Raw genomic sequence first — 13446 nt, 5'->3', positions numbered from 1 at the left:
TCTGAAAATAAGGGAAACAAGGGTTACAAATACGGTTAGTAGCTTTCAAAGTAATCGCCATTAGGCACAACACGCTTCTGACATCGGTTCTAAAGCTGCTGGAAACTGCCAGCAAACGAATCTTCTGGAATTACTAGCAGCAATGTGACCACACGTTGTTGGATATTCGCATCATTACAGGAGATGAGACCGATGCTACGAATAGGATCCGGAGACCAATCGACAGTCAACGGAATGGTATACATTGTCTTCCCCGCCTCCCTCGGATATAAATTCATGAGTGATCAAGCCCTTGCTGTCGAAAATGGGGAGGATCATCGTCTTAATCTTGGATTTTATCAGCCGAATTTTTTGGGAGGTGCGAAAGACTATGAACACCATGCCACTAACTGTTTCTTGGTCTCCAGATCGTGTTGGTAGCGCCAGCTCCCATCTCCTGTAATGAGGCGCGTATCCGACAACGCATGTCCACGGTGCTTCGAGCGATTCTACAAGAAGAGTCTACTGATAGTTTCCAACAGCCTTTGTACCTAATGATGATTGCTCTGAAGGCCAGTAGGCGTATTTTGTTTGTAACACTTGTTTCCTTTATTTTCTGAGACCATTCACCGATTTTTTCAGACGTGCCTTGTAGTTTCTAGTGGAATAACCTATACTTCTGGAGACTATCCACCCGTGCAAAGGCACGACGAACGTTGGTACAGGGTGACAATTATGGAACTATATTAAATAAAATCGGCATAACTTCTGACCGGTTTGCGTTAGGACGTTCAAACTGCACGGTTGGCAGCGGGGAGTGATGCGAGTTAGTACGCGAATGCATGGTTTTGTTTAGAGACGAAACCCACTTTCATTTGGATGGGTTCGTCAATAAGCAAAATTGGCGCATTTGGGGGACTAAGAATCCGCATTTCGCTATCGAGAATCTCTTCACCCTCAACGGGTGCAGTGTGCATTGTGCATTGTCCGGACACGATGTGCGATATTCCTCGATGGCACGGTGACTACCGAATGATACGTGAAGGTTTTGGAAGATGATTTCATCTCCATTATCCAAAGTGACCCTGACTTCGACAAGATGTGGTTCATGCAAGACGGAGCTCGACCCCATCGAAGCAGTAGAGTGTTTGATGTCCTGGAGGAGCACTTTAGGGACCGCATTCTGGCTCTGGGGTACACAGAGGCCACTGGAATGGGCCTCGATTGACCGCCATATTCTCCGTATCTGAACACATGCGACTCCTTTTCGTTGTGCTATATTAAAGATGAGGTGTACAGCAGTAACTCCAAATCCATTGCTGAGCTGAAAACAGCCATTCAGGAGATCATCCGCAGCATCGATGTTCCGCCACTTCGTCATAACCTAAATCCGAATGTCTGTAGTGACGCTTACATGTTGAATAAAGTGTGTGCACTGTGTAGTTTGTAAATAATTTACTTTTGTTTTCATATAGTTCAATAATTGTCACCCTGTATGAATGTAAAGCTAGAGGCGGTACCGTCGGGGTTGTTGGTGCCCTGGGGCGCGCCCTCCTCGGAGCCCGCGCTGCCGGGCGAGGCGAGCGACTGCCCCTGCGCCAGCCCCAGACCCAGCTGCTCGGCCAGCTCCGCGTGGTCCTGCTGGTGGATGTACTCGAAGATGCTGCTGCCCGTCATCTCCACCTGCAAAACAACACACCGCAGCCTTAGGGAACACTCGCACACTTACACAACAGCGACATCGCTTGCGCCAGCGCTGTCATTGTCGAGGAATCTCACGGAAGAGTATTTGACAAGTGTAGCGTTTCTGTAAAGAAAATCGCATGCGAGCCGTTAGTGTGGTGTATTACACAGGGCTATTTTGTTAAATGGAGACAGGTGCAGAAAACAATTCCTGAGATGATAAAGAGCAGAAAATGTTATATGGATGTTTCCAAGCCGGCCTGAGTGGCCGAGCGGTTCTAGGCGCCTCAGTCCGGAACCGCGTGACCGCTACGGTCGCAGGTTCGAATCCTGCCTCGGGGATGGATGTGTGTGATGTCCTTAGGTTAGTTAGGTTTAAGTAGTTCTAAGTTCTAGAGGACTGATGACCTCAGATATTAAGTCTCACAGTGCTCAGAGCCATTCGAACCATTTGATGTTTCCAAGTTGAAGATATTAGATCTTCGACAGTGTAGGTTTCAATAACTGAAATCACACATAAGAACAATACAGACAAGTGGGAACGTTCTGTCAGTACTGGTGTTTTAGCACCACTAGACATCAGGGAAGTTAGGGTCACCCGCAGAAAGTCCAGATGTTCAAATGTTCAAATGTGTGTGAAATATTACAGGACTTAACTGCTAAAGTCATCAGTCCCTAAGCTTACACACTACTTAACATAAATTATCCTAAGGACAAACACACACACCCATGCCCGAGGGAGGACTCGAACCTCCGCTGGGACCAGCCGCACAGTCCATGACTGCAGCGCCCTAGACCGCTCGGCTAATCCCGCGCGGCAAGTCCAGATGTACCTCGCCTGTGAGGATGACTGGTCCCACTTGGCGATCGCCAATAATCGCCTCCCACACAATGAGACGGAACTGGTGTTAATGGCTCGCTACCACCATTCCGTGGGGATTTGCCGTAGCCCAAAGGTGGGTGCTTTGAAGGTTAACTATATCCCCCCCCTCTTAAAGGTAACCTCATCTGTGAATAAGATGGATGACAGAAATCCCTCCACCGTGGTGACCTGTCCAACGAACCAATGAGTAAACCATCTCCACGGATGCACGTCACTAGGTAATAAAGCCTGAACGCATTGCAGGTGGTACGGATAGTGACAGTCGTCGTGGTGGATGTTACACATGACCGTCTGGCTTATCCCTTTCTGCCCTCATGCTGTTACAGTGCTCGCTGTCAGAGATGTTTTATTTCCACCTTCAAGTGTTTATCCCCTTGAACGCATTTCCGGGCGTATATCGAAATGAAATGTTCTGCTACTTAAACTCTCAGCAATCGTTTCCTGTAGTTTGTCGCCATTTAGCAAAATCACACTGTACAGTATTTCCACAACATTTAAAGTCCTTGTCAAGTAGGTATAAGAGGAGGTATAGAACGAGTTCAGAGATGAGCTGCTAGGTTCGTAACAGGTATAGAACGGTCACTTTTACTTAGTAGTTTTACGTAAGGAATGTTTCGAACTACGCATGCCTAAGATACCGGCAGCGATAAGGGCTGTACTACCTCGTTTACGACGCTGCCAACCTCAGCAAGCAACTGTGCGGTAGCCGTTACATACTTTATGTACTCAACTTTGTTTTGTATTATGCGGCCGCGCAGGATTAGCCGAGCGGTCTAGGGCGCTGCAGTCATGGACTGTGCGGCTGGTCCCGGCGGAGGTTTGAGTCCTCCCTCGGGCATGGGTGTGTGTGTTTGTCCTTAGGATAATTTAGGTTAAGTAGTGTGTAAGCTTAGGGACTGATGACAAATGGTTCAAATGGTTCAAATGGCTCTGAGCACTATGGGACTTAACTTCTAAGGTCATCAGTCCCCTAGAACTTAGAACTACTTAAACCTAACTAACCTAAGGACATGACACACATCCATGCCCGAGGCAGGATTCAAACCTGCGACCGTAGCGGTCACGCGGTTCCAAACTGAAGCGCTTAGAACTGCACGGCCACACCGGCCGGCTGGACTGATGACCTTAGCAGTTAAGTCCCATAAGATTTCACACACATTTAAACATTTGTACTGTGCGTTCTTGAGAATTTCTTTTCTTATTTTGAAATGAGTTAAGAGATAAATTCTCGTCCAACACGGTACTGGAGTACGACTTCCACGACGCCAAAAAGTTTTGGTGACCTATATGACTGTATGTCAGTTTTGCTTTCACAGAGATACAAATCACGGGTGTAGACTTCCATCCCCATGAGACGGAAAAGTTGCTTGTTCCTCCGCAACTCTCCTCGTCACATTGCAGTCTAAGTTATCCTTTGTTTACGACTGTGTCGAATGCTTCGTTTAAGTGAATACAGGGTGGGCAAAATAAAAATAATCCGGATAAATTTCACGCACCTTAAGGTTGGCAAACCAACTTAAATCATCCACCCTCACAGTAGATGATGCACGTTAGGTTACATGGTCAAGGTGCATGAATTATCGTCCAGCTTATTTCTGTTTTGTCAACCAGTCACCCCAGATGGCCTGGTTGCAGAAGATGTAAGTTGGGTTGCCTGTTTTAAGGAGCATGAAATATTTTCCAGGTCATTTTTAATTTCCCCATGCTGGATAATAATACGGAAGTGTAACAGAGAGGATGAGAGCTTAAATGGGGATCTTTTGAAGAAAGAGGACGCCGTTTTCACGAAACCCCGTCGGGTGACTTTAGAGTATCGGGTTCTAAGACAGCACAAAATTTCCGCTGCCACCACCACACATCTCGTGTAGGAATTGAGAGAATAAGCTATGAGATATTAGGGTGTGCACAGAGACAATGGAACAGCTCATAAAAACTGTTAATCCTGATGCGAAGTACTCCCGACCAAACGCCGACAGGTCAGGAAATAACCACGCGACGACATCAGAGGCCCCAGCACAGTTAGGGCCAGTGTACGAAAGACTTATACTTGTTGAAAGTGTTCTGGGATAATACAGAGCATATGTAACGGAAATAGTGTACAAATTCTAGGGTACTGCATTTGGAGTCCTAATTAAGAACGCATGACAAGTGACTCCGAACGTGTTCAAGGACGCGTTGCTAGGTAGATAACAGATTGGTATAGTCAATACGACAATTTATTTATTTATGTAACAGAGATGCTCGGAGAATTTAAATAAAGATCTTTGGAAGAAAGGCGACGTTGTTTTCGAGAACCTTCTTTGCGTGGTGTTCATTGCCGCGAACATTAGGCGTTTCTTTTTGTTTTTCTCTCTGGGTTTGGGTGAGGAAGGAAGGAAGATAAGGGGTTAAAGCACCGTTAATAAGGTTACGGAAATTTCGTTTGAGATGTACTTGTGCTCATTTTCTCGAAAGGGCTGCACGGGTTTTCCTAGAGACGGTGTCAGAAACAGTTCTATTGAAATAGCTGTATAGTCGACAGGAAACCTAATAAGGAACCTGTAATAATGAAACTCAGGTTCCTTATAAATACGGTAAGAAGTGTATAAAATACACGGAATAAAAACAGGTTGTCAGACACAAATGTGTGATTTAATAATGAAATACTGAAATTAGCAACAGTAGCGAGAAAACTACATTGCTCTGCAAAACTTAAGGGCGAGATAGATAAAGTAGCATAATATATTAACTACTCGATGGAAATGAATGAAAGTGCAGGCGCGTGTTGTCAGAAGTTTCCCAGTCGTGCACACGAAGTTGGACGTCATATGGCGCTAGTTCAGCGAGACAACAGCACCAAATGGCGCTGGCCTCGCAACGCGAGGCAGTTGAAGAGATGGGAAAAGACAGTGTGAATAAACTGGCGAATGATTACCGTGCACTGAGGTGATTTCTTCATTACAACATGGCCCGGATGATACATAATGGATGACTTCACACGGGGAAGAATCATCGGTAAACTGGAAGAAGGGTGAACTGTGATGAGTGTAGCCCAGGATTTTGGTATTGTTCATAGCAATGTTCCTCATGCGTGGGGAGAGTTTCGGAACACAAGCACTGCTGCCGAAAGGAGAGAAGATGGTCGACCACCACGACCAACTACAGCAGCAGATGACGGCTACAATATGCAACAGGCAAAAAGCGGGTGTAATGGGAACCGCATTTAACAGGACTGCAAGGTTCTCCACAGTGGTACGGCGACTACATGAGGGTGACCTCTTTGCCCGACGACCAATATATTATGTTGCGTTGACACTCGCACATCAGCCGCACCGTTTGCACTGAGGCTATGAGTATAGGGAATAGGGTCGCGTGCTGTTCTCGGGTGAGAGCAGATTCAGTTGAGTAGCGATTCTGGACGTATCCCTATATGGCGAAAGGTGGGAACAACGCAATGCATCGAGGAACATTGTTGAACATATTCGTTTTGGTGGTCTAGATGCTATGGTTTGGGGAAGCATTATGTTCCATGGGCATGTGCTGTTGTTGTGGTCTTCAGTCCAGAGACTGGTTTGAAGCAGTTCTCCATGCTACTCTATCCTGTGCAAGCTTCTTCATTTCATAGTAACTATTACACTCGATATGCTTCTGACTCTGTTTAGTGTATTCGTCACTTGGCCTCCCTCTACGATTTTTATCGTTCACGCTGCCCTCCAATACTAAATTGGTGATCCCTTGATGCCTCAGAACATGTCCTACCAACCGATCCCTTATTCTAGACAAGTTGTGCCACAAACTCCTGTTTTCCCCAGTCCTATTCAGTACCACATCATTAGTTACATGATCTATCCATCTAATCTTCAGCATTCTTCTGTAGCACCACATTTCGAAAGCTTCTATTCTTTTCTGGTCTAAAGTATTTATCGTCCCCGTTTCACATCCATACATGGCTACACCCCATACAAATACTTTCAGAAACGACTTCCTGACACTTAAATCTATACTCTATGTTAACAAGTTTCTCTTCTTCAGAAACGCTTTCCTTTCCATTGCCAGTCTACATTTTATATCCTCCCTACTTCGGCCATCATCAGTTATTTTGCTCCCCAAATAGCAATAAGTGTCTCATTTCCTAATCTGCACTGTAGAGTGTTTACGCATGAGACTTAATTTTGCCGTGAACGACTGAAGTTCATTTTTCGTGACCATGATGGACTGCCTGAATGTTCTTTGTATTCAGTCAAGCTAGGAGAAGCAATCATTCTATCCTCATTTCCAAGAACACATAGTGAACAAAACTGCAACACAGCAATAATTCCCACTACATCCTCCTCATTCATGGCATATAATCAACATTAAACGTGGAAGCATTGACTGAAAATACATTCATGTTCAGAAAAAAAACCAGAACACCTTGAACGACTAGAGATAAGACGTTCATATTCACAGGACACGTGCATCAGCATGTTATGGAGAAATGATTAGCATGGACCCTGATAACTTGTTCCATGCATGATGGAATCGACGCGTATTGTGTGTGAATAGCGTCCTGTGCTAATGCCATCCATGCTGTATTCACCTGGTTTCAATGTTTATTTGTGGTGGTTGGCATCCCATTCTCTCATGCCAATAACGTGTCATCTTTCAGGCTCACTGATTTGACGGTACGGTTCGCTCATACGTTTGCGAGGCATCCTGCACGTCTATTCAAGTCACACTGATCCATTCCCTTCGGTTTATAGCTGCAACGAGAGCCGCAAGCACGTTTTACCGGCAGGTCGAGTTGCGCCGTGATATCAGTCGCTGGCCGACATGGTTCAAACGATGATGATTTCTGCAGAACATACTAATGTGCATGTCCTGTGAATATGTACGTCTTATCTGTAGTCGTTCATTTTTTCTGAACATGAGTGTACGTAGCATTCACTTTCCGTAAATCAACATTTTGTTTAAGGAGAAATTCTTTCTTGGAAGAACAGAAAATAGCGTACTTCCAGGCAATTTCTTATGTTCAAAATATCCACGGGTGTACTGCCGGTCTACAGTGTCCAACGGGGACAATATTTCGGCGATCATACATGTCGCCATCATTAGGTGAACTGACGGACTACGGTGACGCAACTTTTCAAATTTCTTCATGCTGCGGTACATCTCCTCCCCGTAAAGGTGTATGATGTGATTCTTGAGTTTCTCCCGGCGTATTTGATAATCAAAATATCCACGGGTGTACTGCCGGTCTACAGTGTCCAACGGGCACAATATTTCGGCGATCATACATGTCGCCATCATTACTATGGAGTAATGTACCCTTAGTGCTAGATCTATGTGTGGTACAGTTTTATGACAGTCATACTAAACCATGTATGATGGCAGAAATATTGTGCCCGTTGGACACTGTAGACCGGCGGTACAAAATGGTTCAAAAGGTTCTGAGCAACATCTATGGTCATCAGTCCCCTAGAACTTAGAACTATTTAAACCTAACTAACCTAAGGACAGCACACAACACCCAGTCATCACGAGGCAGAGAAAATCCCTGACCCCGCCGGGAATCGAACCCGGGAACCCGGGCGTGGGAAGCGAGAACGCTACCGCACGACCACGAGCTGCGGACACCGGCGGTACACCCGTGGATATTTTGATTATCAAATACGCCGGGAAAAACTCAAGAATCACAATTTCTTATGTTTTCGAGTTTGAGTTTGTGGAAGACATCCTTAATGAATTAGGTGACATTTCTGAATTTACGCATTGGTAAAGAACTATGAAGTAATATACCCTTAGTGCTAGATCTATGTGTGGTACAGTTTGATGACAGTCATACTAAACCATTTCCCTTAGATTAATCGTCGTGGATGCTTACTCCTAATCGTCCATACAGTTCAGGGTCCAATGTCATGAAACTGGTCTGAAATTTTCTTGAACCATCGATGTTTGTGTAGCTTACGTAGTTCTTCACGTCACGGTTATACCGGTGGATACCTTTTCTGCAACGTGTTTAAATTTAAATACAATGCCTGAGAAAAAATCATCCAGAAGATATGGTCGTATGTTAATGCAACTTCGTACACGCACACAACATCGGCAAATAATCAGATTATTACAAGTGGAATTCTCTGTGACAGGTAAAACGGCCGCTAGGGTGCATTAGTGATCATGGTGTTGTTACCACCAGGCCTGGTACACTATGTAAGGAGAGTTAATAGCGTCAGACGTTCAGTGATCATTTTATTTTTATTTATTTATTTATTATTCCGTGGGACCACATTAAGGAGAAGTCTCCATGGTCATGGAACGAGTCAATACATGAAATTACAACACGATTGTAGAAACAGATAAAATGAAATATAAGAAACATATTCAGTTGTAGATTTTAGAAACAGATAAAATGAAATATAAGAAACATATTCAGGTGACACGTCGTTAGTTTAAATAAAGAAAATCAAGAATGTAACACTGGAATTTGCTTAATTTTTTAGCTCTTCCAGGAGCTCCTCGACAGAGTAGAAGGAGTGAGCCATGAGGAAACTCTTCAGTTTAGACTTAAAAGCGTTTGGGCTACTGCTAAGATTTTTGAGTTCTTGTGGTAGCTTATTGAAAATGGATGCAGCAGAATACTGCACTCCTTTCTGCACAAGAGTCAAGGAAGTGCATTCCACATGCAGATTTGATTTCTGCCTAGTATTAACTGAGTGAAAGCTGCTAACTCTTGGGAATAAGCTAATATTGCTAACATCAAACGACATTAAAGAAAATATATACTGTGAGGGCAATGTCAAAATTCCCAGACTATTGAATAGGGGTCGACAAGAGGTTTTCGAACTTACACCACACATAGCTCGAACAGCCCGTTTTTGAGCCAAAAATACCCTTTTTGAATCAGAAGAATTACCCCAAAAAATAATACCATATGACATAAGCGTATGAAAATATGCGAAGTAGACTACTTTTCGTGTTGAAGTGTCACTTATTTCAGATACTGTTCTAATGGTAAATAAAGCGGCATTTAGTTTCTGAACAAGATCCTGAACATGGGCTTTCCACAACAGCTTACTATCTATCCGTACGCCTAGGAACTTGAACTGTTCCGTCTCGCTTATAACATGCCCATTCTGTCTGATTAAAATATCAGTGCTTGTTGAATTGTGAGTTAGAAACTGTAAAATGTGAGTCTTCCTGTGATTTAGCATCGAATTATTTTCCACAAGCCACGAACTTATTTCATGAACTACATTATTTGATAATGTTTCAATATTACACACAAGATCCTTCACTACCAAGCTGGTGTCATCAGCAAACAGAAATATTTTTGAATCACCTGTAATACTAGAAGGCATATCATTTATATAAATAAGAAACAGCAGTGGCCCCAGCACCGATCCTTGGGGAACGCCCCATTTAACAGTGCCCCATTGGGACTGAACATCATTACCACTCTCAATATTGCGGAGAATTACCTTCTGCTTTCTGTTCTTAAAGTAAGAGGCGAACCAATTGTAAGCTACTCCCCTTACTCCATAATGTTCCAACTTCTGCATTAATATTTTGTGGCCAACACAGTCAAAAGCCTTCGTTAAATCAAAGAAAACACCTAACGTTCGCAACCTTTTATTTAATCCGTCCAAAACCTCACAGAGAAAAGAGACTATAGCATTTTCAGTTGTTAAGCCATTTCTAAAACCAAACTGTACATTTGATAGCAAATTATGTGAATTTAAATGCTGCAGTAACCTTGTATATACAACCCTCTCGGCCGGCCGGAGTGGCCGTGCGGTTCTAGGCGCTACAGTCTGGAACCGGGCTACCGCTACGGTCGCAGGTTCGAATCTGCCTCGGGCATGGATGTGTGTGATGTCCTTAGGTTAGTTAGGTTTAATTAGTTCTAAGTTCTAGGCGACTGATGACCTCAGCAGTTGAGTCGCATAGTGCTCAGAGCCATTTGAACCATTTTGAACCAACCCTCTCGATAACTTTAGCAAACACCGATGGCATAGAAATAGGTCTATAATTATCAACATTATCCCTGTCTCCCTTTTTATAAAGTGGCTTCACTACCGAGTACTTTAATCGGTCAGGAAACCGACCACTCCTAAAGGAAAAGTTACAGATATGGCTAAGTACTGGGCTAACATACATGGAACAATACTTCAGTATTCTGCTAGATACCCCGTCATACCCATGAGAGTTCTTGGTCTTTAGTGTGAAGGACCATGAGATGCCGCTTACTCGTGTGGGACAGCGTTATCAGCACCTGTCAGAATTTGAAAGGCGTCTCATTGTGAGTACCCATTTGGCCGGCTGGTAGAACCGTGCAGTTTTCAAATTTACCGGGCATTCGGCTGCGACAGTGGCTCGATATTGGACTGCATGGGAACGAGAGGGCAGGTGTACTCGTCGTTAAGGTTCCAGTCGACGACATCTGACCACCGCAATGGAGGATCATCGTATTGTGCACCAAGCACACACTAACAGCTTCACATCTGCTCCTGCGATCAAAGAGCAAATAATGGACTCTCGGCCACATCATGTCTCATCCCGCACCATTGGTCTGAGACTAGCAGCAGCAGGACTATTAAATTACTGTCCCATGCATAAGATACCGTTAACACCAGACGTTTACATTTGGAATGGAGCCGTGACCGAGAAGCATGGACTTCTGATGAATGGCGTCGCATTGTGTTCAGCAGTGAATCGCAATCCAGTACTATTCCGGACGACCATCGTTTGTGAGTATGGCGGTGACCTGGAGAGAGGTCTATTTCTTCAATCTTTTTGGGGTGGGTTGGGAGGGCGGGGTCACAGCGGTGCTATTGTGGTGTTATAGTGCGGGGAGCCATTGAGTATGACTTTTTTGGGGGCTGGCTGGTAGTGACTAGGGGAACAGTGAAGGCACGACTGTGGGTCGCCGACATCCTGTTTGGTCGTGTGTTTCGTCTCATTTAACATTATTGCGGCAGCATTGTTCAACAGGCCAATACTCTTCCACACATGGCACGTGTCCCTGTGAACTGTCCGAGTGATGATAGAGCCCCAGAGCCAGAAAGATCCCCAGATCTATTCTCGATAGAATACATGTGTGGTCAGCTCGAACGTCAACCCCGTTCCAGTATCAGTATCCAGAATATCAAGGACCAGCTACAATAATTTTGGGCCAGCTTTCCTCGGAAGAGGATACAGCGGCTTTATAACAGCTATCCCAGCCGAATCTGCGCCTGCTTCAAGGCGATATGGGGTGCAACGTCACACTGATAAGACGGCTAACAGTGTCAAGTTCTTTGTAAATTCGGCTCAATTTTGTAATCACCAAAATAACTTCGCATACCTACTCGACCCGTGAAGTTTCATTTCGTTTCCTCGTAAACCCCCCCCCCCTCCCCCCTGCCTCCATCGCTATACACCATGATAAAAGTTAACTGATTACTGGCTCTTCTGGAAGGATTTTTAATGTCGTTTCAAAATCCTGACGTCATCTGCAACCATATGATCTAATCTACGTCTATTTCACACTCTATAAACCAGCTAACAGTGTGTGGCAGAGGGTACTTCTGGTACCACTAATTGACTCCGCTTTCCCTCTTCCACTCGAATGGCACGTGGGAAGAACGGTTCCCGGTAAGCATCTGTATTAGTTCTAATTTTTCGAATTTCCTCGTCCTGTAGAGATATTTTAAAGCGAACAGACAAAAATATTTGTTTAGAGACTGTTATAAACGATGTGTGCAGTGGCTAGTGCTCATACAAGAACGGGAGGCAGTATATCGATGCGGCCATCCGTCTTCGCAGCGGCCACGCCCTGACTCCGGTGTACGCCATCTGGCAGTTGCTGTTTCACACGATAGCAAGCGCTTGAAACGGCCTTATAACTACGTGATCTGAACTGCAAATAAAAAATGAGCTGAGATGGCAGAAGGAGATAATCCTCAAATTTTGGTAATTAGGCGTGTAAAATGTGTGGAATGAGATTTGTGTGTACATATGGATGTTTTCGTCAGAATTTCTGGAGCTAACGGCAGCAAAATTATTACATATGCGATATACTATACGAACGGTCTTCACAAACCATATCCAGAAACCATTACATCGTGTTTCTGTCACTATTTAAAACAATGTTCTGAAATGTAATTGTCATCGCAGGGAAGTTCCGAGTTAGCATGTGGAGTGGCATGATATACAGGGTGACAATTATTGAACTATATGAAATAAAATCGTCATATCTTGTGAACGGTTTGAATTAGGACGTTCAAACTGCAAGGTTGGCCGCGGGGATTGATGGGAATTAGTATGCACTGTATGGTTTGATTTAGCGACGAATACTACTTTCATCGCGCAGTCCGGAACCGCGGGACTGCTACAGTCGCAGGTTCGAATCCTGCCTCGGGCATGGATGTGTGTGATGTCCTTAGGTTAGTTAGGTTTAAGTAGTTCTAAGTTCTAGGGGACTGATGACCACAGAAGTTAAGTCCTATAGTGCTCAGAGCCATTTTTGAACTACTTTCATCTGGATGGATTCGTCTATAAGCTAAATTGGCGATTTTTGGTGACAGAGAATTCTCATTCCGCGATCGAGAAGTCTCTTCACCTTCAACGGGTGACTGTGTGATGTGCAATGTCCAGTTACGGAATAATCGTTGCGATCTTTCTTGACGGCTCTTGGTGGAGATTGCTCACAAAACTACACTGAAGGCCCAATGAAACTGGTATAGGCATGCGTATTCAAATACAGAGGTATGTAAACAGGCAGAATACGGTGCTGCGGCCGATAACGCCTCTATAAGACAGGCGACAGCCAGTGTCTGGCGCAGTTGTTAGATCGGTTACTGCTGCTACAATGGCAGGTTATCAAGATTTAAGTGAGTCTGAACGTGGCGTTGTAGTCGTCGCACGACTCTCCGAAGTAGAGATGAAGTGGGGATTTTCCCGTA

The 13446-nt window shown here is 44.4% G+C and overlaps 1 protein-coding gene across 1 annotated transcript in view; it reads right to left on the bottom strand.

Moving 5' to 3' along the window:
* The window catches only part of LOC126470915 (protein trachealess-like), a 324995-nt gene that overhangs the window by 128304 nt on the left and 183245 nt on the right, over positions 1-13446 (bottom strand). The window contains exon 5 of the mRNA XM_050098945.1: positions 1500-1662. Coding sequence (XP_049954902.1) covers positions 1500-1662 — 163 coding nt within the window. The remainder of the gene's footprint in view (positions 1-1499; positions 1663-13446) is intronic.

Source organism: Schistocerca serialis, chromosome 3, assembly GCF_023864345.2.
Source record: "Schistocerca serialis cubense isolate TAMUIC-IGC-003099 chromosome 3, iqSchSeri2.2, whole genome shotgun sequence".
Classification (NCBI taxonomy): Eukaryota; Metazoa; Arthropoda; class Insecta; order Orthoptera; family Acrididae; genus Schistocerca; species Schistocerca serialis.
This window is presented reverse-complemented; position numbering and strand designations above follow the sequence as displayed.